The following is a 23326-nucleotide window of genomic DNA, read 5'->3' as shown; positions in this document are numbered from 1 at the left end:
CGTCTTTACCCACTTATTTCCCTGCTCCACCATCCACCAGGATACCCATCCACTTCTACCCCCTCCCTTCACATCTATCTCCCTTTCACCAGCCCTCCAATCTAATAACTTATATATGAGGCTCCCATGGCTTCTGTGAATCGAAACACATCAGCTGATGGTAGTTCCTTATGTTGGGATCAATGTCTCTGAAGTTTAGTTGTAATGTTTCCCGAGCAAAGTGATGTATCCTGTAGAACTGGTGTGTAGATAGGCTGTTTCTTGGCCCGAGGGAATAGGCATTTTTTTAATTCCATTCATTCATTGTTGCACTTTTCTCCCCACCCACTCATCCCCACCCCCACCCCAGTTAGCTCCTCTCCTTGAAAAGCAGAAGAAAAACTCCTTCATAAGTACACAATCCCCCATCCCTACCCCGCACACCCCCACTCCCATCCCAAGTATACTCCACTCTGCAACCCTCATTCCAGACTCTTATGATAATCATAATGCCCTAAAATATATTAATTTTAAACTATTCTCTCCCTCATCGGCTTCAATGCAGTAAACATAATTTATCCAGTTTTTCTCAGTCTTACCCCCACCCCAATGTCAGCCTCTTTCTACAAAGTGGCACCATATTTGTCCGAAATAGGCATTTTTTAAAAAGAAGTTTATGACTGTCCAAGTTACTAGTTCCTTGATTTGCCCAATAAACAGTTTGGGGTTTGTTTTATTATTACTATTATTACCCTCTAATAATTGGAAGCAGGAGTGGCATCCACTTCCTAAACAGTGTGTCTCTGGAAACTCTATGAACTTTGAGAAACAACAATAGAGAGGCTTCACGTCTTTTGTTCATAGGGTTGCTATGACTCATGCTCCACTTGAAGGCAATCAATAACAACAAGAACAAGTTGAAAATATAAAGGAAAAATTCACACATACTGTTTTCAAATGTTAAGTCTAACACAGAAAGATAAAATTTCTAAAAGTTCTTATTGATCATCCATATATAAAATTTCTTTTCTTCATAGCAATCTGGATATTGATCTTTCAAAAAGAGCTTGAACACATTCTAGGAAGTACTTGGGTGAAGGTTTATGACTAGTTTTCACTACATTCTACTTTTGTAAAATTCTCTTTTCCCCCTCTGATTGGATATGCTTAATAAATTTTGGAGAAAATAGGGTAAAGAATGCTTCAAGCATGCCTTTTCTTTAACTTTCCTAAGTAAGATGTATACTGAAATAAAAGAAAAAAAAAACAACAACCCTATACAATTTCTTTCTTTGTCTTTATTTATTATACCAGTATTTCCATAGTCAATATACGTGTTATTTACTCACCAGGAGGAGGAGGAGGGGGTGGAGGAGTACTCTTAGGAACAGAGTCATCTGTATTTACAGGTTCTACTCGGTGACTCCTTTTCATTCTTAGTTTTTTGGTTTTCTTTTTACTGTTATCTACAAAAATATAAACATGTAACTATAAATAGAAACATGAAACTTTTGGAGAAAAGTAAATGTCTATACTATAAAAGAAAAAAGAAAAACCACCCTAAAATACTGATACAAGTATTTGCCAAGGAAACATATTTCCTATTCTACTCTGAAAACTGTTACCAATAACCAAATGCTAACTTGCCTATTACCAAAAGCCATTTTTAAACTGTTTATTGAATGAATAAAAATCCATGAGTATGATAGAAACAACAAAAAGTCTTTTCTTTAAATTATAAAAAAGGTGATTCAGAATTCAAAATATAGTCAATTTTATCAAAGCAGCTTATTCAGCTTCTTAGTATCATGCTGTTGCTAGCTGCCATTGAGTAAATTCTGATCCACAGCAACTACATGTACAAAGTAGACTGCCTTCATAAGAAAGTAGGTCACAGAAGCTTATCTTCTCAGGTGCAAGTGAATAGATTCAAAGTTCCAGTAGTCTCAAGAAAAAGAAAAAAAAAAAACCAAACAAAGAAAAAGAGTAACTCTAAAATACATCAACTAAGTAAGAAAAAAAAAAAATAGAGCTATATGAGTTAGACTTTCTCAATGGTTAAACGTATCAACCTTTAACCTAACATTATTATTCATCCAGCAGAATGGGCATATTAACTGCATGGGACTGAAGCTTCCCCCCGCCCCCCTTAAGTTTTGTGATCCAGCACAAAATATTCTTAAGTTTAAAGGAAAGTATGTTTAAGTTGGCATTACAAGGGGATTGCCATTAGTGTGTGTGTCCTATGTGTCAAGCACCATACTAGAACACTGCAGAACTCTTTTATTGAAATTACTCTCTATTTAGAGATGAAAAAACTGAGACTAAAGAGGGCTGTATAAACACACATATCCAGCAAATAGTAGAGTGAAGATGTTATCACAAGTTGCCTGAGTAATATAGGCTATCTATTAAAGATACAAAAAGACATGAACTTTCTTCCAAGTTGCACTAACTGTTAGAAAAGGCCAACAATTAATCCCAAAATATGTACTACAAATTTTAAATTCTATGTCTGTGGCTATATCCCGTTTGGGAATTGGTTTCTTTGTTACACTAATAAGGCTATATTAGTGTAGAGTGGGTTTTAAGTAAATAATTTGAAAATATAAGAGGATAGATTAGACAAGCAGTAATGGGGAAAAGGAGGCTATGTTACGTGAGATATCCATGGAACCACAAAACTGAAGCTTTTGAAAAGAGACAAGCACTTCACCCAGAACCCACAAAAGAAAATACACTTACTCTAGAACCAATGTCCTGAATCTGGACTTTCAAACCTCTCAGCAGTGAAAAGATACATATATATATTTTTAAGCCACCTAATTGTGATATTTATGTTACAACAGCACTCAATAACTAAAGCATCTATCAGTTATATTTAACATGATATTAAAATAAGAGAGGAAAAAGGCTAATTGACAACAAAGTAAGAGTTTAGTGTTTGCATCCTAAAGAAGGAGTCAATAAAGGAAACAATGCAGGTTATAGCACTATGAAGCTAGAAAAAATCTTGGGCTATACTGTGTTCTAAATGTATAACAATAAAATTGAAATACTTTTTTACTGAGCTCCTGTTAAGTTACAAAGGTATCATGAATAAAAACACAAGTTCAGAGCAAACTGACTAATTATAATAGAAGGGAAAAATCACGATGAACATGGTATTTGAAGACAACATGTATATTTATATACACACAAACATACAGTACATTTTTTGTGAAAATAGTAATTATAAAAGAAAAAACGAGTAAGTTACATATTTTAAACTAGATTTAAGACCTGATTCTGAAGACTGCTGGTCTGTCTCATCTTCATTCTCCAATTGCTGTGTTAACACTTCCTTGTAATTTTCTACTAGTCGAAACTCATTGTTTTTTTGGCTACTGTCACTTATCTGGCTCTGGGTCTCTATTTGTTCATGCTCCATTTTATATTTCAGGGGACAATCATCGCTGTCTTTTTCCATCTTCTGCCTCTTTTTCTCTTTTTCAAGTTTTTTTTCATTCTAACAAAAATCAAATAGAACAGTTGTATCTAAGATACTTCTCAGAGAAAAATAAAAGCATTATAGAACTTAGAAAACACAGATCTGGTAAAAGTGGTCAGTTGAACACATCTCTAAAACACGTATTTGTCAAACACAGAAAATATATAAATATTAGGAAAATAAATATCAATCATTCCTCAATTTGAAGATTTCTGTTATATAATCACAAGTTCTTTTCCTCCAATGTTACAAACAAGTACCACTCACAAGCACACGAGTATGTGACTATATATATATGTATGTATTTATGCATTTATTTTTCAACAAAAATAATTGAAAATTTATTTAAGTATATATTTCTCTAATATCAATTAATATAACAAATGCTTAGAAGTATCTGATAGAAAATAAATGCAATTATAGTACCATTTATAGTTATAACTTATTTTCCAAATTATTTTTAAGTAGGGAAGCTAATATTCCACTGTTCTAACAAACGCAATTGGTCTACTGGTTCTTGAGGATAAATCCCTACCAGAATTGCTGTATCAATGGGTACAAACATTGTGAAATGTGATATGTATTAAAAATTTAAAAGACTGGATCAGTTTACACTCCAGCAAAGGAATGGACAGAGTGGTATTTTCCTATTCACTATCACATATAATCATTAACTTTTTAATCTCTGTCCAACTTATATAAATGTTGTTTGATACCATTTGATTTAATTCAAATGTCCTTATCCTAGTGAGGATGAACTTTTATTACCTGTATCTACTGTCATTTTTTAATTTTCCTTGGGAAACAAAGTGTCCATTTTATAGTGGGTAAGGAATTACTTTCAAATCTACCAGCTGCTCTGAGGAAGAAAAATTGAGCAATTTATAGCCTCTGAAAACTCAGTGAACATCAGGAATGAGTCAATTCCAATCTATTGTCGATGAGTTGAACTGAATTATATCTTGTCTTGAACTGAAAATTTTCCCTCTTCTAGTCTGAGTAGCCTTGTAGTAAGGAACTGTGCTACCAACTTGAAGCAACATAGTTTTAATCCACTAGCTGCTCTGTGGAAGAAAGATGGGAAATCTCCTCCTGTGTGAATTTACTGCCTCTAAAAACCCGCTTTGAGGGTCAGCTGTGAGTCTGTTCCAACTTGACGGCACATAACAACATAACCAGTTATAAATATTTAACTTTATCATTCACAAGGAACTCTGGTAAGGAGCTGTGTGCCATAGCAACGGCATGTGGTTTGAATCTACCAGCCATGGAAAAACCATGCATAAAACATGGGCAATCTCTTCTCATGTAATTTGCAGTCTTTGGAAACAGTCAGGAGGGTCAGTTATGGGTATGTTTTGACTAGATGGCAACAACAACAACAAAAATCTATCATTCACTAGGATTTTAAAGCCTTTTTTAAAAAAAAACAAAAAACAAAAAACCCCAACCAAAACCTAAACTTTTAATACTTCTGAAATTTAAAATCTGATTTGTAGTTTTCAATAACTTTGGTTTTTGGCCCCCTAATAGTTGTTCAGTTGCTCTATTATCTTTTTACTCAGATCTGAAATGTTAACTTTATCTCATAATAAATGTACCTACATAATTAGGTTAACTTCTATTTGTTCCATTGATCTGTCTATCCTGGAACAAATATAGTATTTTAATTATCTGTGTAAAAAACTTTGGTGATGTCTGTAGGGAGTTACTCTGCTAACCCAAAGGTCTCATCTCTCTACCAGTTTGAATTCACCAGTGATTCTGTGGAAAAATATTGGTAGTCTCCTTCAATGTGATTTACAGTTTCAGAAAATCCACTGGAGGTTTAGCTATGACTTGGGGCTATTTTGACAGCATTGAGTTTGGGTGTCTGAGTTTTTCTCTATGCCAAAAAAAAAAGTGGGGGTATTTTTTACAGAAAAAGGAAAAAACCCCAAAAACAATGTATGATGGATTTTGTTCTAGTTCAGTTTGTTATTAATTATTTAAGTAGCCTTAGTTCCAGAGGCCCAGTACGGAGCCCTGCAGGTGTAATCCTTAGAGGCTGCACTGCTACCCCAAAGGCAATGTCTCTATGGAGGTTAAACTCCATCACCTAGCAGCTTCACAGAAGAACGATGGGCAATCTACTTCTTTTGGATTTACAAGCTGCTAAACACCACTGGCTGCTACGAGTTGGTTCCACCATGATGGCAATGAGTATGAGCTTTGCTAGATGACACAGTACATTTGCGCTGCTAGCTGAAATATCAGAAACGGACTTGATCAGGCAATCAGTGGGTGAAAGATAAGCAGTCTCTCTTCCTATAAAGAGTTACATTCTTGAAAACCTAATGGAGGGTAGCCATGAGTTGGAATTAACTCAAGGACAGTTGCTTTGATTTTATTTTTTTAAACCAGCAATTTATTATCATCTCTTTATTCTTAAGTTACTTTTGCTTAAAAACATTAATTCTATTTTCCCATAGACACTTTCTATAAATGCTATACAGCAATATTATTTACTTATATTTTACATAAAGCAATATGCAACTTTGGGAAAAGTAATGGGATTTTCTAACTAATTTAAACACAAGATAAACAAAAATAGTTATTATTCACAAAGTGAACTTTTATTATCTTTTCCAACAAAACTCAATTCTGCCATCAAGCTGACCCCTCCCCTATTTATCAGAATATTAACCATAATAACTACCATATTCAATGCTCATTTCATTCTCATTTAATTCCTATGACATTTATCCCTTTTCCACAAGAGGAAAGGTAAATATGAATAAGGGAAAAAAGCAATAAACCTAGAACCCAGATCTCACACTTAATTCTTTCCAAAACAATTGTCTCAAACAAAACATTTCTAACTCCCAGATTCTTGCTTCTTCTACCAACTGTACTAGTTATGATATAAAAACAGCATTTGCCACAAGTCATACCTCAATGATCACAGATGCTATTGGCTGGAAAGGATTAACAATAATTGGCTCTGGATCCATCTCAGACAGATCATTGTTTCCATTGGCTTGATTTCGTTCTCTTTCTTCTCTATTGGAGGAAGAAAAAAAATGTAATTTCTCATCAGGAAGTATTGGATAGGGGTTAAGAAAACTTTTAAAAAGATTTAGAGTTGTTATGCCATGAAACATTTGAACATGGCAATAAATTACTGAGTATTTCAAGATTTCTTAGGCAACTGTAAGCACATACCCTCAATACAAGAATAATCATCTGAACTGTAGGAGCCAGACATGCTGACAAAAATAATATTTCCTGTTATTGACCTCTAAATGTCTATAGAGTCATTTCCATCAATTTGGAGCCAACTCAGCTGGTCACTGATCCTCAACTGGGTTTCCGTAGCTGTATGTTGGAGGGGAGGAGATTGCTCATCTTTTCCCCAAGGAGCCAGATGAAACTGAGCTATCAGAGAGGAATGGCCACTGGGTTAGCAGCACAACTTCCTAAACGCTAGTCCACCAGAGTGCTATTCCGTGGAGAGGGATAACATGCTCAGAAAGGTAGAGAGCTCGTGAAAGGGAGGAAGACCTTCAATGAGACGAAATTACATAGTGACTACAGCAATAGGCTGTGTGTCAGAGATGAATGATGAAGTTCGCACAGAACAGGACAGGGTTCAAGTTTGTTGTTCATACAGTCACTATGAGTCAATTCTTCTATAGTTCAGATGTTTTGTTGCTTTGTGCCACAGAGTAGCCTGTGACTCACAACAACTCTATACACAATAGTTCTAAACTCTGCTCTATCAGGCACATCTTTAATTGTCCACCAAAATCAATATTCAAACTTTACTAATGCTAAGGAAAATTAATTTGTGCATTAATAACTCTATTCTTAAAAGCTACCTTCCTTTGAAAAGCACAAGTAAGATAACATTGCCTTAATTCAATTTATGGGTTTTAGATTTTTAATTTTAAAGATTATAGCCTTCAGTATGAATTTTACCTGAACATAAAGAAAACAAAACTGCTCGCAATTTGACCAGTAAATATTATTATATTTAGAAAAATGACTGATGTTGTCAAAGATTTCTATTCACTTGTATCCACAATCAATGTCCATGGAAACAATAATTAATAAATCAAACAAAGTATTGTTATGTGCTATCAAGTAGCCTGCAACTCATAGAACACTATGTACAATAGCTCTGAACCCTGCCCTATCCTGAGGTAACTCGGACATACCCACCCCTATTTACCCCAGTTACTGTGTTAAACCATCTCATCCAAAGTCTTTCTCTCCTTCACTGTTCTTCCACCCTCCAAGGAGGATGTTTCCTACTAAGGACTGTTCACTTTGACCATGTGCCCAAAGTTTGTGAGACAGAGCTTCACAATTCTTGCCCCTCCAAGAAAAAACTTGGTTTTATCCTCTCCAACAGTCTTGTTCACTCTGTTGGTGGTCCATGTCATGTTCAATACCGTTCCCCAGCACCACAGCAAGAGCATCGATTCTTCTTTGTCATTCTTAGTCATTGTCCAGCCCTCTGATGCATAACAAGTAATGTAAAGACTTTGGAAAGCTCCCTGACAGCAAATTTCCCCAATGCAATTTGGTTTTTTATTTTGTAATTGCTGGTGCCAAGAGGGTTGATTGTGGAACCAAGCAAGCTGAAATTGATTAAGAACTTCAATCTCTTCTCCATCTATCATGGTGCTGCCAATGGGCCCAGTGGTGAGAATCTTTGTCTTGATGTTGACTTTCCATCCGTATTGAAGACTACAGTCCTTGACCTTCTAGAACGAACACTTAAGGTCCACCTCAGTTTGGGCAAGCAAAGTTGTGACATTTGGATAACACAGATTGTTGATGAATCTTCTCCAATACTGATGTCATATTCCTTCTCATAAAGCCCAGCCTTCCAAATGATCTGTTCTACACACAGATGGTAAAAATATGGAAAGAGAACTCATCCCTGATGCACTCCTTTTCATGAACCATGCAGTGTTTTCTTGTTCTATTCTGAGAACTACTTCCTGGTCCAGGTATATTGTTGTTGTTATGTGCTGTCAAGTTGCTTGCGACTCACAGCAACCCTATGTACAACAGCCCTAAACCCTGCTCTATCCTGTGCCAATCACACTGTCTCTGACACACTCATCCCGATTACCCAGTCATTGAATCAATCCACCTCATAGAGGGTCTTCCCTTCCTATGCCGTCCCTCCATCCTCCCAAACATGATGTCCCTCTCCAAGGACCTGTCCCTCCTTACAGCATGTCCAAAGTATGTCAGACAAAACCCCAGAATCCTTGCCTCCAAGGAGCAGCCTGGTTTAACCCTCTCTAGGGTGAATCTGTTTGTTTTCTTGGCAGTCCATGGTATATTCAATACTCTTCTCCAGCACTACAGCTCAAAGGCATCAATTCTCCTTCTGTCCTCCCTAGTCATTCTCTCGTAGTCACCTCGCTGATGCATAACAAGTGACTGCAAAGACCATAGCCTGTATCAGATGCACCTTAGTCTCCAGAGTGACACCACTGATCTTCAGTACCTTGGCAAGGTCCCTAACAGCAGACTTTCTCATCGCTATACATTTTTTGATTTAGGATTACATAAAGTTAAAAACTATTCATAAAATGTGGTATTTCTGGACTTTTCAAATACAGTGTGCTACACATTTAATCTCCTTACCTTTCTTCACGTAATTTTCGCACTCGTTCAGCCCTTTCTCTTTTTTCTTGCTCCTCAAGAGCACGCTGTTCTGTTGTATCTTTCTGGATTCGTTCATTTAAGGTATCAAAGTCTCTTGCAATAATATGTAGAAGCCAATAGAGGCCTTTTTTAATGGACTTGTCAATTTTTTTCCCATATCCTAAGACTGCTGAGCAAGGTTCCTGAAATACAGCATTTTATTTTACCCGAAGATTAAAACTGAAAGTAATCCACACTTTATCCATTAAACTGTAAGTACAATTTATCCATTAAACAGAAAGTATAATTAACATTAAGTATAAATATAACTAGATTTAATTAATTTCTTTATATTAATGTTATAAAACACCTATTTACTTGACTTATAAAACACTTTGCTACAATAATCACTAACATTGATAAGATATAAGCTATGTTATGAATAATATCTATAAACTGGGAAATATCATAATAAGAATACAGTGTGACTTACAATTTTAAATATACTCACTAGAAAACAAAATAGAACTTCCAGAAGAAAAATGTTCCGACTTAAAAAAAATATACTAGGAAGGATAAACTCCTGATACTAGGGAATTCAAAGCAATAAGTATCCATTAAGACTGAGAGTCTAATGTTAACTTTATGAAACCAGAATAAATTATCTCTATTCATTTTTATTAAAGTTGTATTATAACTCTCCTGACATGGCTATTCAAAATTCAATATAAAAGTCAAATCTGTTTCAATTTTCTATTTGTAGTTCTTCTTTCATTCACACTGTAAACATTTATAACATGACACACTGGTATAGATTAAAACCTGTCAACAATATCTTAAAACCTCATACGAGAGAAAGATCTTAAAATTTTTGTATTATTAAAGGATAATTTCTGGAAATAGATGAGTATTAAACTGAAAAATGTAACTATTCAAAATAAGGAACAAAAGAACAGTGAGAGAATGATTTTCTGGCTAAGATAAAAATAGTCTTGTGAAAGACTGTTTTCTAAGTGCCTATCACTTGTTAAATACAACCTAAATTATAGTGAATATATTTCAAAAGATGCGGATGGGTGGGTGGAACTCACTATCTGACACAGGCACTTGTGTTCATTGACCAGCTTCTCCAGAGACAGACATTCAATCACATCAGCTTCTCCTAAAGCCCCTTCCTTGTCCTGTTTATTTGCCAGCCTAGAGAGAAAAATGAAGTACCTTTAAAGCAAATATGTAGTCAACAACCACTTACTATTTGATCATGTTTTTTCTACTCTACAGTTTTAATTCCACTGATAGAACAAATTTGTTTCAGATCATCATTTTTCCTTTATTAAAGTTTATTTAAATTACATACACTGGTCTATAAAAGTGGCATCAGATAAAAAAAGAAATATCAGGAAAACATAAGTAGAAGATAAATGTTCTAAAAGTGATAGCAAAATACACACACAGATACAGGAAACTATTTTTCTGACTGCCTTCTTGAAAAACAAAACAAAACACACAAATAAACCAAATCCACTACCACTGAGTCAGTTCTCACTCATCTAGCAACCTTCCATTGAGTTTTCAAAGGCTGACCAGTTGGCCTAGTGGACCAAAAGCGATGCTACCAAGCCACAGGTGGGTGACTCTAATCCACGGCCCTAAGGACTGTCTTGAATTGTTTTTGGTGAAACATTCTTCTAGGTTGTATAGCCCTGGTGGGTCCACTTGCTGTACAAGAGGAAACTTGTGGTCGCTGTGAAACTGAACACTATGAAATTGACGTGTCAAATGCGATAATGGTTACCCATGGCGGACAGTGTTTGGTGGTGCTCCCCGGCTAAAACAAGCTTGGAAGCAAGAGTGGCATCTACTTCTGTAAATAGCTTGCCTTGGGAAACCCTATGAACAAGGAGAAAGGATGAAAGTCACGCGAGAGCACTTAACAACAACAACAACATAAATCTTTGCAGGAGAAGACTATTCAACTTTCTCAAGAGGTACAGTGGGTGGATTTAAAATATTTGTCTTTTAAGGAAGCTCTGGTGGCCTAGTGGCAAGACGCTGCACTGCAATCCCAGAGGTACACGGTTCAAATCCATCAGATGCCCTGCTGGAGAAGGAGGGGCACTCTGCTCCTGTACCAGTCAGATCTGATTTGACGGTACATGTAAAAATAATACAATTTTAAAAAATTGTCTTTCAGTTAACAGCACAAAATATAACACATTACCCCAGCAGACCTTCCAACTTTCAAGTTATGCAATCTTTTTTTCCCATCTTAAAATATATAATGTTACTGTTATGTGCTCCCTGTTCAAATAGGGATCAAAAGGACCCTATGAACACCAGCTGTGAGTCTCGCCTTATCATGCACCATATTCACACTCTCCAACATGATCAAGTCTATTGTTATAGTCACTGTGTCAATCCATCCCATTGAAGGTCTTCCTCTGATCCTCCACCTTTCCCAGCATGATGCCTTTTTCTAATGATTGGCCCATTTTGACAATATGTCCAAAGTATAACAATGTGTTGTAAATACCTAAGTAGTCATTTTGACTTTGACTGTAGTTACAGTGTATGCATAACCAGGTAAGTGTGTGATTTATTCAGATAGGTGCCATTTCTATGCCATCTGGACTAGCTAAAGACTATGCAAAATGAGCAGAAACAGGACATGGAGGTAAAGGGCCATGAGCATTTCTCTGAAAGGGTCAGAGGGAGTGAAAGCAGCCCAGCCCCTCATCATCCCAGAGCAGAAAGCAGAAAAAGCCTGTAGCCCAACCCCAGGTGCCAGCAGCAAGAGGTTTGATATTCATTGTTGACTCAGAGACTTTCTTCACAGTTGTGGTACCAAGAGTGGGGTTTATTAGGGAAATAGTTGGACAGAGGAGGCAGCAAAGGATACCAATGTAAGCGCAGGGTTTAGCCCACCAGTCTCAAAGCACATTTCTTCAATCAGTCCAGCCTCTGGTTTCAGTTCAATAAGCAGCTTTTCCTTCCATCATCCAAGGCAAGAACAGCAAAACCTTTACCTGTGGCCTTTATCTCAGGGTTCCTCTGTTACACCTTGCCACAATTTGTCCACAGTGATGGATAACCACCATCAGCAGGGTCTTGCTGTCATTAGGGTATTGCTCTACTCTCCCTCCAGTCATGCTGCACAGTGTGGGAAGCAATCTCTTTCTTATCTCAGCTCCATAGCTTTTGATGATTTTCAAGACCATGTGTCTTCACGTAAGGTAGCTGAAGACCAGAGTAGGCTAAGGTAACAGCTAAAAAAAGCCAACTTTAGGCAAATACTGCAGCCATAAAACACAATAAACATACCTGTTGTTTGTTGTTGTGTGCCAGCAAGTGGGAACTCACTCATAGCTGACCCTTCAGTGGGTGTTAAGGGACAGTAAATTGTATGGAAAAGCTATACAAGTGTTCAGGTCTTTCGTTCACAGGGTCGCTATGAATCGTCTACAACTGGACGGCACTTAACAACAACAAACAAACGGTATGGGAGCAAAGTGTCCATTCTTCACCTGCAGAGAATCTGGTGGATTTGAACCACGTGTCTTTGGAATTGCGGTGCAGCTTCTTGCCACCAGAGCCACTCTGGTTTAGGCTACAAGAACTAACTGAACTTAAATGTTCCTAGTGGTAAGGAATTAAGAGGCCAACCCAAAGGAATGCTTTTCAAATCTACTAGTTGTTCTTGGAGAAGGATGGGTAATCTCCTCCTGTGCAATTTACTGCCTCTGAAAACCCACTGAAACGTGAGTTATGGCTCAGTTCTGACTCAATGGTACATAACAAGTAACAACATACTTAAATAGGAGCAAATTAATGAACAAAATTTTAAAAAAAATCTCAAGGAAAGTAACAATTACAACAAAATACCTATCAGATGTCAAAAGCCAAAACTAGGAAAACTTTTATTAATTAGCATAAAAACTTATCAACAGTGAACTTCAGAAGTGCAAGTTGGATTAGAAGAGGCCATGACAGTAAAGGCATCATAGTCAAAGCCAGATGGATCTTGGCTAAAAGAGTTCCAATGTTGATCTGTGTTTCATTGACAATGTAAAGGTATTTGATTGTTTAGATTACAACAAATTGTAGCTAACCTTGAAAAGAATGGGAATCTCAGAACACTCAACTGTCCTCATGTGAAACCTATATTTGGATGAGAAAATAGTTACCAGAACAGAGCAAGAAAACACTGCATGGTTCAAAATCAGAAAAGAAGTTTGTCACGGATGCATTCTGTCTCCTTTTCAATCTATATGCAGAACAGATCATTTGAAAGGCTGGATTTTATGTGGAAGAATGTTGCATCAGGATTGGAGAAAGACTAAATAACAACCTGCATTATGCAGATGACACAGTCTTGCTTGCTGAAACTGAGGAGGACCTAATATATATGCTGCAGGTCAAGAACTGTGGTTTTCAATATGGACTGGTGCTTAACATAAAGAAAACAAAGATTCTCACCACTGAGCCAACTGGTGGCACTGTAATAAAAGGAGAAGAGATTGAGGCTGTTAACAATTTCAGTTTACTAGGTTCCACAATCAACACTCTTGGCACCAACAGTCAGGAAATCAAAAGACTAATTGCATTAAGGAAATCTGCTGTTATGAACATCTCCAGAGTGCTGAAGCACAACAGTATCCGCCTATAGAGACTAAGGTGCACCTGATCCAGGCCATGGTCTTTATAATTACTTGCTATACATCAGAGAGCTGGACAATGTCAAAGGATGACAGAAAAATTGAAGCTTTTGAGTTGTGGTGCTGGAGAAGAGTATTGAACATACATACCATGGACTGCTAAGAGAATAAACCACCCCGGAGACAGTGAAGCCAAATTGTTCCTTGGAAATATTCTGAAGCTTCGTCTAACATACTCTGTGTATATTGGAACTACCAGTCTTTGGAGAAGGCCATCATGCTTGAAAGTAGGGAGGGACAGTACAGGAGAAGAAGACCCTGGATGAGATGGATTAACACAGTAACTGGAGTAGGTGTGTGAGACTGGCTCAGGACAGGGCAAGGTTCAGAGCTGTTGTACATAGGATCATCATGAGCCACAGGTAACTTGACAGCACATAACAACAACAACATATCATTTTTGGTAAGCTCCAATGGTTCAGTGGTAAGGAATTGCACTACCAACTCAAGAGTACACACTTTGAATCCACCAGCTGCTCCGAAGGACAAAGACAGGGAGTATCATCCTGTGCAATTTACTGTCTCTGAAAACCTGCTGGAAGGTCAGCTATGAGTCAGTTCCAAATCAACAACACTTAACAACCATTACTTTCTACCTTTTCTCTCTCGGTCATATTATTCCAAAATCTTAAAAAATTTAAAAATTATTACAATACCACTGTCACATTTTTAACAAAATCAACAGTAAACTCTTAAAATGATTCCAAATATGTTTTTCACAAGTGTTATGCTGAAATGAGATTTACTACATTAACCCTTTTAAGTTTGTTTGAATCTCTAAGTCTTTCCTGCAACATCACCTCTCTCGGCAGTCCTATTTATTTGTAGAATTAGTTTGCCTAAAGAATTTCAATCATGTGGAATTAAGCTGATACTTCCTAATGAGTTTATTTCCATAATTATTGGGCTGTTAACTCAAAGGCCTTGCCTCTCTAGCAGTTTAAATACACCAGAGGCTCTATGGGAGAAAGATAGGCTATCTTCTCCCTTGCAATTTATAACCTGGGAAATCTTGTCGGAGGGTTAGTCAGCTATTCTGATTTGAGGCTGAGTGTGGAGTTTATTATTCAAAATGGCTTCCCTAGTCAGGGAACCTGACTCTGCAATGTGTATGGGCGGAATACACAAATAGACGGTGTGTTAGCCTATCCACAAAGGGACAGGCTATCTCGCCAATCCACAAGGAGACTGGCTATTCTCATCATTAAACTGGGAGATTTTAGCAACAGAGGAAGTCTCTCTCTCACTACCAGCAAAGGAGGCATGCAGTGGACACCCTTCAGGACCAGACATTCTTGTACCAGCTAGACTTACAACAGAAGCAGCCATAGCTGAAGCACAGAACCAGAGAATCAGCATGCGGTGAAACTGTTACCATATTCCCCATGGGTAGAGCCAGAGCTAAGCTAAAAACCTTTGTCCAATTTGTTGGACAAGTGGGGGTTGGTTGTAAGAGCCTATGCCCAAGTTTACATTCTAGATTATGTTATGTATAGTATAAAGAATGATCTTCATCTAAGTCAAGCATAATGTTTATGCTTTATTCACCTTGTTGTCTGTGTCTTCATTTATTTTTTTTTACATCTTAAAGTATATTTTCCTTAAGAATATGCTCTTTTTTATTATTATTAATTTTAATGAAAATTTTCAGAGACTTTGGATTTTCATTCATTCATTGTTGCACTTTTCTGTCTGTCCACCCTGCTCTTTTGTTAATTACTTTTGGTGCTGTTGTTGTTATGTGCCCTCCAGTCACCTGTGATTCACAGTGACCATATGTACAACAGCCCTAAGCCCTGTCCTATCCTGTGCCATTCTCACTGTCTCTGATGCACCTACCCCCATTACCTTTGTCACTAAATCAATCCATGTCATCAAAGGTCTATGAAACCTTTTAGTGAGTTCTGGTGGCTAAGTGGTAAGAGAATGCACTGCCAACCCACAGGTATGCAGTTTAAATCCACGAGCTGTTTCATGGAAGGAAGATTGACAATCTCTTTCTTGCCTCTAAAAACTTGCTGGAAAATCAGCTATGGGTCGGTTCCGACTTGACAGTACACAACAACAATTAACTTTTTACTCAATAATTTTAGCAATTTCTAATGGCTTTTCATAGTTTCATTACATAATTGTCATTTATAAAATAGTGACTTTCTCTTTCATATTCCTTCTGCAATTAGAAATAATTTTTGTTTTAAAATATCCCCAAACTTCCAAGTTTTTTTATAACCATAAAATAAAGAAACATCAAGATAAATATTTGATTCTTAAGTGTACATGCCTTAGTTTTCAATAACTAGTGTTCTAGCAATCTCTAAAATATTTGAGCATGACTTTTTTTAACTTAACAGTAAATTCACATATGGCAATATAAAGAAATTATTTTGTCCACTATACATGCCTGTACATATGAGTATTTCTTCCTTTATTGAGGCAACCCATGTTGAGGGATTTTGGGTTTGTTGCCGGCTATTGCTTTTTTACAAAGAGCTCTATAATGACATGGCATACTATAAAGGTACTTATTTGGGGAAAATATTACATACTGTAAGTGCATCAAAAGTCAATGCAAAAAGTACTTATGATACTATAGCATTCCTGCTTCAAAAAACAAAAATATCATAATTCAGATGGAAAAATATGAGAATAAAGAAAATTCGGTAGATTGTCATCATAATGAGAAATATGGAAGAAAATTAAGTAGCACCCACAGAAAAAGAAATTGAGGTAGGAGAGCCAAAGACATGAGTTGTTTTCTGGCTGTTCTACAAGCCAAGCCCTGTGGGATTTTTCTAAACTAGAAAATATCATTTTAAAGTCAATGGATCCACAAGCTTTACACCAAGCTCTTTCTAATGTTAATTATGTCAAATTTTATCTTCTAGGCAAGATTTGATAACTAAACAAACCAAAACTTCCTTTGTTTAAATGCAAATCCATTCTTAAATAAGTGGATAAATTTCAAATACATGACTAGAACTACAGAACCTGTGCCAAACCCTCTTTGTAAGTAGTTTAACAAGGACTTCCTGTTACCGACCAGCTCCAATGAAAATGATCTTCCTTTATGCTAACGAACGAGTGTTTAACAGGCACAACCGGATCCTGCCAGTGTGAATGAAGCAAGCAATTTGTTAGTCTCATATGATATTTACAGTAAAAAGAAAATTTTATCTTCAATTTATTTGACCTCATTGTTTGGCTTTCATTTACAGTAATCATATAAAAATCAATGAGTAATTTAGCTCGTGAATAATAATAGGATGGAGATTTAAACAATTTCATGAGGACATTATAAGAAATGATACTGAAATTTTTCTCACAAAGGCAAGACTCCAGCACAGCAGGTGGAAAACCAGTAAAAAGAAACAAGACAGACAGGTAAGTAAATAATTTTTGTTGTTGTTGCAGTTTTTAAGGTTACAACCCATAGTCTGAAATCTGAGTGTACTGTGATATTTAAAATAGTTCAACAGTAAAATTACTTTTTTTTCCTAGATTTGGCAGTTAATTTGCTAATATATGCTACTGATGTACTACCAAAAAAGATTAGGGCAGATCTCTGAGATAAAATTCCGCTTTAGAGGAAAGAATATTTTTCAAAAAGCCCTTAACAAAATAACTACTAATCTTGGAAATTCTAGAAAGCCACCAGATCCCATAAGATCAAAGGTGAAATTCTGTAACAAGTAGTTTTTAAATGAAGCACAGTTGGCTTGCTTTAAAAATATCTTTACATTAAACTTTTAAAAGTAGCTTATGTCCCACTTTGATAAGTTACTCTTTAGAATTCATATTATTTTCTGTAAGATCTTCACCATGGTTATTGCCAAAAATCTTTAAAATTAACACATTATAGTGAGAAAATTAAATCATAATCTTATTGTGAAAGGACAATGAAAACTTCAAAGTGCTCTGTTATTGCCTGCATGTGTCAGCTAGTGAAATGGAAACACTTAAATGATAAAAATTCCACAGAGACAATACATTTGATTTGGAATTTTGAAGAAGTCAGCATCATTTAAATGCAACATACATAAATAAGTCTGATACTCAAAAAGAATAATACTCAGAGGCTTAACTCATATATACTATCTTGTTACCATGACAGAATCTAATAAATAACTCATTTAAAATTATACTAGTGACATTTATTAAGAATTTTAAGGGAATATCTGAAAGTTGGTTATATAATCAATAGCTGACCCTCCAGCAAGTTTTTTATGGCTATAAATCCCATGGATTTTCCAAAGTGCGGCATAGCTTCCTATGGACTACACCACAGCTTCCCCTGTTATGGATTACTCAGGACTAATACGTGCTATTTTAATGGCTATACAGTTTTAAATTTAACATCAAAGATACAAATAAAAACCTACTGGAGGGTTAGCTCCCTCTTTATACACACGCACACACACACACATACACACGTATGTATTTGTGTGTGTGTGTGTATATATATGGCTTAATTTAATCAGATGAAATTTGAAAATTAATTCTTAACAGTTCAAAAAGGAATAGTAAAACTTTTAAAACATATTTATAATAAATAAAAATAGAACTAAAAAACCTTTTTACTAGATTTATACAAATTTGCTTTTAAATTTGTAAATGTGAAGCACTTTGAAGTGTCAATGTTAATTAATATATGTTAGAAGGTAGGATTCTTTTTTTTTTTAAAAAAAGTTTAAACTAGAGGATATATATTTGGGATGAATTCCATTGGGTCTCAGTAATAAAAGGAACAAAAAAAGTCTATGAAAATGTTGTCATATTGGAGGACACTTAGAATTTTCGTAACAATTTTACAATGAACTACGTACTGACAAAGCTGACTAAATAGGCAAGAAAATTCATTTGCAAGAAAAACAGCAATAATTATATAATAACAATTACATAATAATAACTCCTGATGGTATGCATAGGAATTAGATAGATTACATCTCTGGAAAGAACTGCTGGAGAAGCTGAATGTCAGCTGTGAAAACTAGGTTGGGTGCTGATTGTGGAACAGACCATTAACTAGTCATATGCAAGTTTAAGCTGAAGCTAAGGAAAGTGAAATCAAGTCCACAGGAACCAAAATATGACCTTGAGTCTATCCCACCGGAATTTCAGAACTATCTCAGGAACAGGTTTGAAGCCTTCAACACTAACAAGTGAAGACCAGATGAGTTATGGAAAGATATCAAGAATATCATCTAGGAAGAGTGCAAAAGGTCGTTGCAAAGACAGAGGAAGCCAAGACCAAAATGGCTATCAGAAGAGACTGTGAATATTGCACTAGTGAGCCGAGAAGCCAAAGCATAGGGAAGAAATCAAGACATTAAGGAGGTGAACAAAAAATTTCAAAAGGCAGCACGGGAAGATAAAGTATTATAATGAAATGTGCAAAGAGTTGGAGTAAGAAAATCAGAGTGACCAAATTTGCTCAGCATTTCTTAAGCGCAAAGAACTGAAGAAGAAATTCAAGCCTCAAGTTGCAATCCTTAAGGATGCTTCTGGCAGCATATTAAATAATCCTGCAAGTATTAAAAGAGATGGAAAGAGTATACAGTCATTATACTAAAAGGAATTGGCAGACACAGAAGAATGTAATGAAACAACATATGAACAAGAGCCTGAAGGAAGAAGTTCAAAGTGCTTTGAAAGAATTGGCTAAAAAGAAGGCAACAGGGATTGATGGTATACTAACTGACATATTTCAAATAAAAGATGCTGCCCTAGATGTGCTCACCAAGTTGTCCTAAGAAATTTGGAGAACAATCACTTGGTCAAGTGACTGGAAGATATATATATATTTGTTCCCATTCCAAAGAAAGGTGATCCCACAGAGTGTAGAAATTATCAAACAAGATCATTAATATCTCATGCAAGCAAGATTCTATGAAGATTATCCAAAAACGACTGGAACAGCACATCAAGAAAGAACTACCAGAAGTGCAGGCTAGATTTAAACGGGGTGATGGTTAGATAGATTCTTGGCTGGTTCTTTGTTTCATTGATTATGCAAAGGCATTTGACTATGTGGATCACAACAAACTGTGGCTGACTCTGAGAAGAATGGGAATCCCAGAACATCTAGGTGTGCTAATGTGAAACCTATACTTGGTCCAAGAGGCAGTCGTCAGAACAGAGCAAGGAAACACTGCATGGTTCAAAATTGGGAAAAATGTAAACAGGGATGTGTCCTACCTTCATACCTTTTCAATCAATATGCAGAACAGATTATCCAGGAGGCTGGGCTCTATGAGGAGCAAAGTGGTATCAGGATTGGAGAAGACTCATCAACAATCTGCATTATTCAGATAACACAACCCTGCTTGCTGAAACTGAGGAGGACCTGAAGCACTTGCTCTGGAAGGTCAGGGACTTCTGTCTTCAGTTGGGATTGAGGCTCAAAATCAAGAAAACAAAGATTCTCCACTGGGCCATTGGGCAGCATTACGATGGATGGTGAGGAGATTGAGAATGTTCACAGTTTTAGTTTGCAGGGCTCCACAGTCAACACTATTGGCACAAGTAGCCAAGAAATTAAAAGACATATTGCAATGGGAAAGTCTGCAGTTAAAGACCTCTAAAGTGCTGAAGAGCAACAATGTCAGTCTGGAGACTATGGTGCGCCTGATAGATTCCATGGTCTTTGCAATCACTTGCTATGCATCAGAGAGCTGGAAAATGACTAGGGATGCTAAAAGGACAATTGATGTCTTTGAGCTGGGATGCTGAAGAAGAGTATTGAATATACCATGGACTGTTAAGAAAATGAACAGGTTTGTCCTGGAGGGTGAAGCTGGGCTGCTCTTTGGAGTCAAGGATTCTGAAGCTTCGTCTGACAAACTTTGGACATGTTGCAAGAAGGGATCTGTACTTGGAGAGGGACATCCCTTGGAGAGGAAGACCTTCGATAAGATGGATTGATTCACTGACTGGGGTAATGGGGTAGGTGTGTCAGAGACAGTGAGATTGGCACATTCTCTATAATATCCATAACATAATATTGTTGTTGTTGTTGTTGTTATGTGCCGTCGAGTCGTTTTCGACTCATAGCGACCCTATGCACAACAGCCCTAAACCCTGCTCTGTCCTGCACCAACCGCATATATAGAATACTGAAAAAAAAATTGACGCTATTTCTGTATTTTTCTTTTCTATCACTAATTTATAGCAATCTAAAGAAATGCAGAATGGTTACTTGGTTTTGCTACTATGATCAATAAATTTCAAAAATAAAGAGAAATAAATAGAGTTCAGTAAATGCCTTATTAAAATAGAAGTGTAGTAAATCTTTAAAAGCTGTCCACCCAAGGATAAAAACTCAGAAAAAAATAACATTTCTTGGAGTTCAAGTACAACATTTCATTTTTTTAGTAACAGTAACATTCACATTCTCAAAAGGCCCTTCTCAAAAGCATTCTGTGCTAATATCATCAATACTGAGATATTTTACTGTTTTTTAAAAATACTAACATTACTATATTCAGAAAAGGCTCTGATGACAAGGATGACTTATTTTCACACTAAATAAATATCTACTCATAAAATATTAATGATGGGAGTTTCCAGATTTGTTGCAAGTCATAGTGAAAGTTAAACACACTTCAGTTCTTGAAAATCTTGAAATCTAGAGATTGTTTAAAAGCTGATTATCAATAATATCTTTGTGAAAAAAAAATAATATCTTTGTGAATAAGAAATCAAATCTGTTTTTACTTCTTTCTCTCTCTGTTTCTAATCAGTCTATAAAGGTGCTCTTTCCCTTTCTATATTATCAGGAACACAAGTAAGTTAAAAAATTGTGCATCACAGAGCATCTCAACTATAATACATTGCCTTAAGAATTTACTGCAATGGGCTAGGGTTGTTTTAAGGTTCTATCAATTCAACTCCAACTCAGATGATATTCATAACGCTTCTCCAATCCTTGTGCACCCTCACAGTCTTGGCTGTGTTTAAGCTCTCTGTTGTAATCACTGTGTGGATTCATCTTACTGAAGTTCTGCCTCTCTTTCATTGATCTGCTACATTTCCAAGCATGATGTCCTTTTCCAAGAACTAGGTCCTCCTAACAACATGCCCAAAGAAAGTGAGAAAAAGTCTCACAATTTTTGTTTTTAAGGAACAGCCTAGCTGTAATACTTCAAAGACAACCTGTTCAAAGAAAACTACAGATCAATTCTGCAAGACACAATAAAAGGCCTAAATAATCCCACCAAGTGTATAAGAAGTTCCTATCTCGCCACATCCTCTCCAACATTTATTACTTGCTGTCTTTTGTCACTGCTACTGGGGTAACATGGTATCTCATTGTGGTTTTGATTTGCATCTCTCTTATTACCAGTGATTTTGAGCACTTCTTCATGTGTCTGTTGGCCATCCGAATATCTGCCTTTGTGAAAATTCTTTCCATGTCTTTTGCCCCTGTTGTAATTTTGTTATCAGTCTTTTTTTCTTATGTAGGCCCTGTAGGATTCTGTAAACATTTGATATTAGACCTTTGTCTAAGATGGTATTGCCAAGGAACCAATAATAGATTGTAACCAGCTACCTTTAGGTTAGCAGAGAAATCCCTACAATTATGCCAGCAGAATTCCCTATGGTTTAGACACATTTACAAGGAGCTGTCAAAAGACAGTCTGGTGTAAGAACACCTTAGGCTAAAGACATACCTTAAACTTGAGTAATGAGGGGAAAAAACCGAAACAATAACAAAACTCCCTCATTGCCATAGAGGTGCAATGAATGACTCATAGCTGACCCTCCAGCAAGTTTTCAGAGGCTATAAATCACAATGAAGATACCCATTCTTTCTCCTACAAAGAAACTGGTGGGTTTGAACCATTATATCTTCAAGTTGGCAGCACAACAGCTTATCCACTAGGCCACCAGAGCTCCCTAATTAAGAAAGGGCCAGCATATCATGAGACTAAATGAGATTACAAAATTATGTCGGATACAAAGGGCTGACCCTAGATTCATTCCACTATTTACAGGTGAGGAAGATGAAAGAGCAGCAAAGAATAGTATGGATGAGTCAAAGAGGGTATGAGAAAAACTAGAAGAAACAAGGACAAGTGTTTCAAGAAGTGATTAATTGTGGTGAGTACTGTTTCTATTGTACACTGCAGTCAATCTCTATGAGCTGAAAGCCACTCAACAGCACCTATAACAAAACAGCTTATGGAGTACATTATGCTGAGTGAAATATTTCAGTCACAAAAGGACAAATATTGCATAGGGCCATTGTTGTAAAACGGGACTGACATTGGGGTTGAGGGAAGACAGAGAAGGAGAGAAATGATGTTTACTGAATTGAAACAGAAGAGAGAGAGAACTGTTTAAAAGGGATGTATGATTGGGTATTACTATCATGGCAGGAGTCCAGAATGAAGGCTGCACAGTGGAGTGAGTGGACTTGCAGGGAAGGATTGCATATCAAATGAAAGGGTTTTTCTTTTTCTTTACAAGGAGAAGAGTGAATTGGGGGGGGGGG

The 23326-nt window shown here is 36.4% G+C and overlaps 1 protein-coding gene across 2 annotated transcripts in view; it reads right to left on the bottom strand.

Moving 5' to 3' along the window:
• Positions 1-23326, bottom strand: part of ARL13B (ADP-ribosylation factor-like 13B) — an 88215-nt gene that overhangs the window by 10381 nt on the left and 54508 nt on the right. For both annotated transcript variants that reach the window (XM_006894140.1, XM_006894141.1), the window contains 5 exons: positions 10210-10315; positions 9119-9321; positions 6403-6511; positions 3262-3487; positions 1329-1445 (listed from right to left, as the gene is read on the bottom strand). In XM_006894140.1, the coding sequence (XP_006894202.1) occupies positions 1329-1445; positions 3262-3487; positions 6403-6511; positions 9119-9321; positions 10210-10315 (761 nt within the window). The remainder of the gene's footprint in view (positions 1-1328; positions 1446-3261; positions 3488-6402; positions 6512-9118; positions 9322-10209; positions 10316-23326) is intronic.

The sequence above is a fragment of the Elephantulus edwardii genome, unplaced genomic scaffold (genome assembly GCF_000299155.1).
Source record: "Elephantulus edwardii isolate Elephantulus edwardi_28Jun2011 unplaced genomic scaffold, EleEdw1.0 scaffold00136, whole genome shotgun sequence".
NCBI lineage: Eukaryota > Metazoa > Chordata > Mammalia > Macroscelidea > Macroscelididae > Elephantulus > Elephantulus edwardii.
Note: the sequence above shows the minus strand (reverse complement) of the source record. Positions and strands in the feature narration are given on the sequence as shown.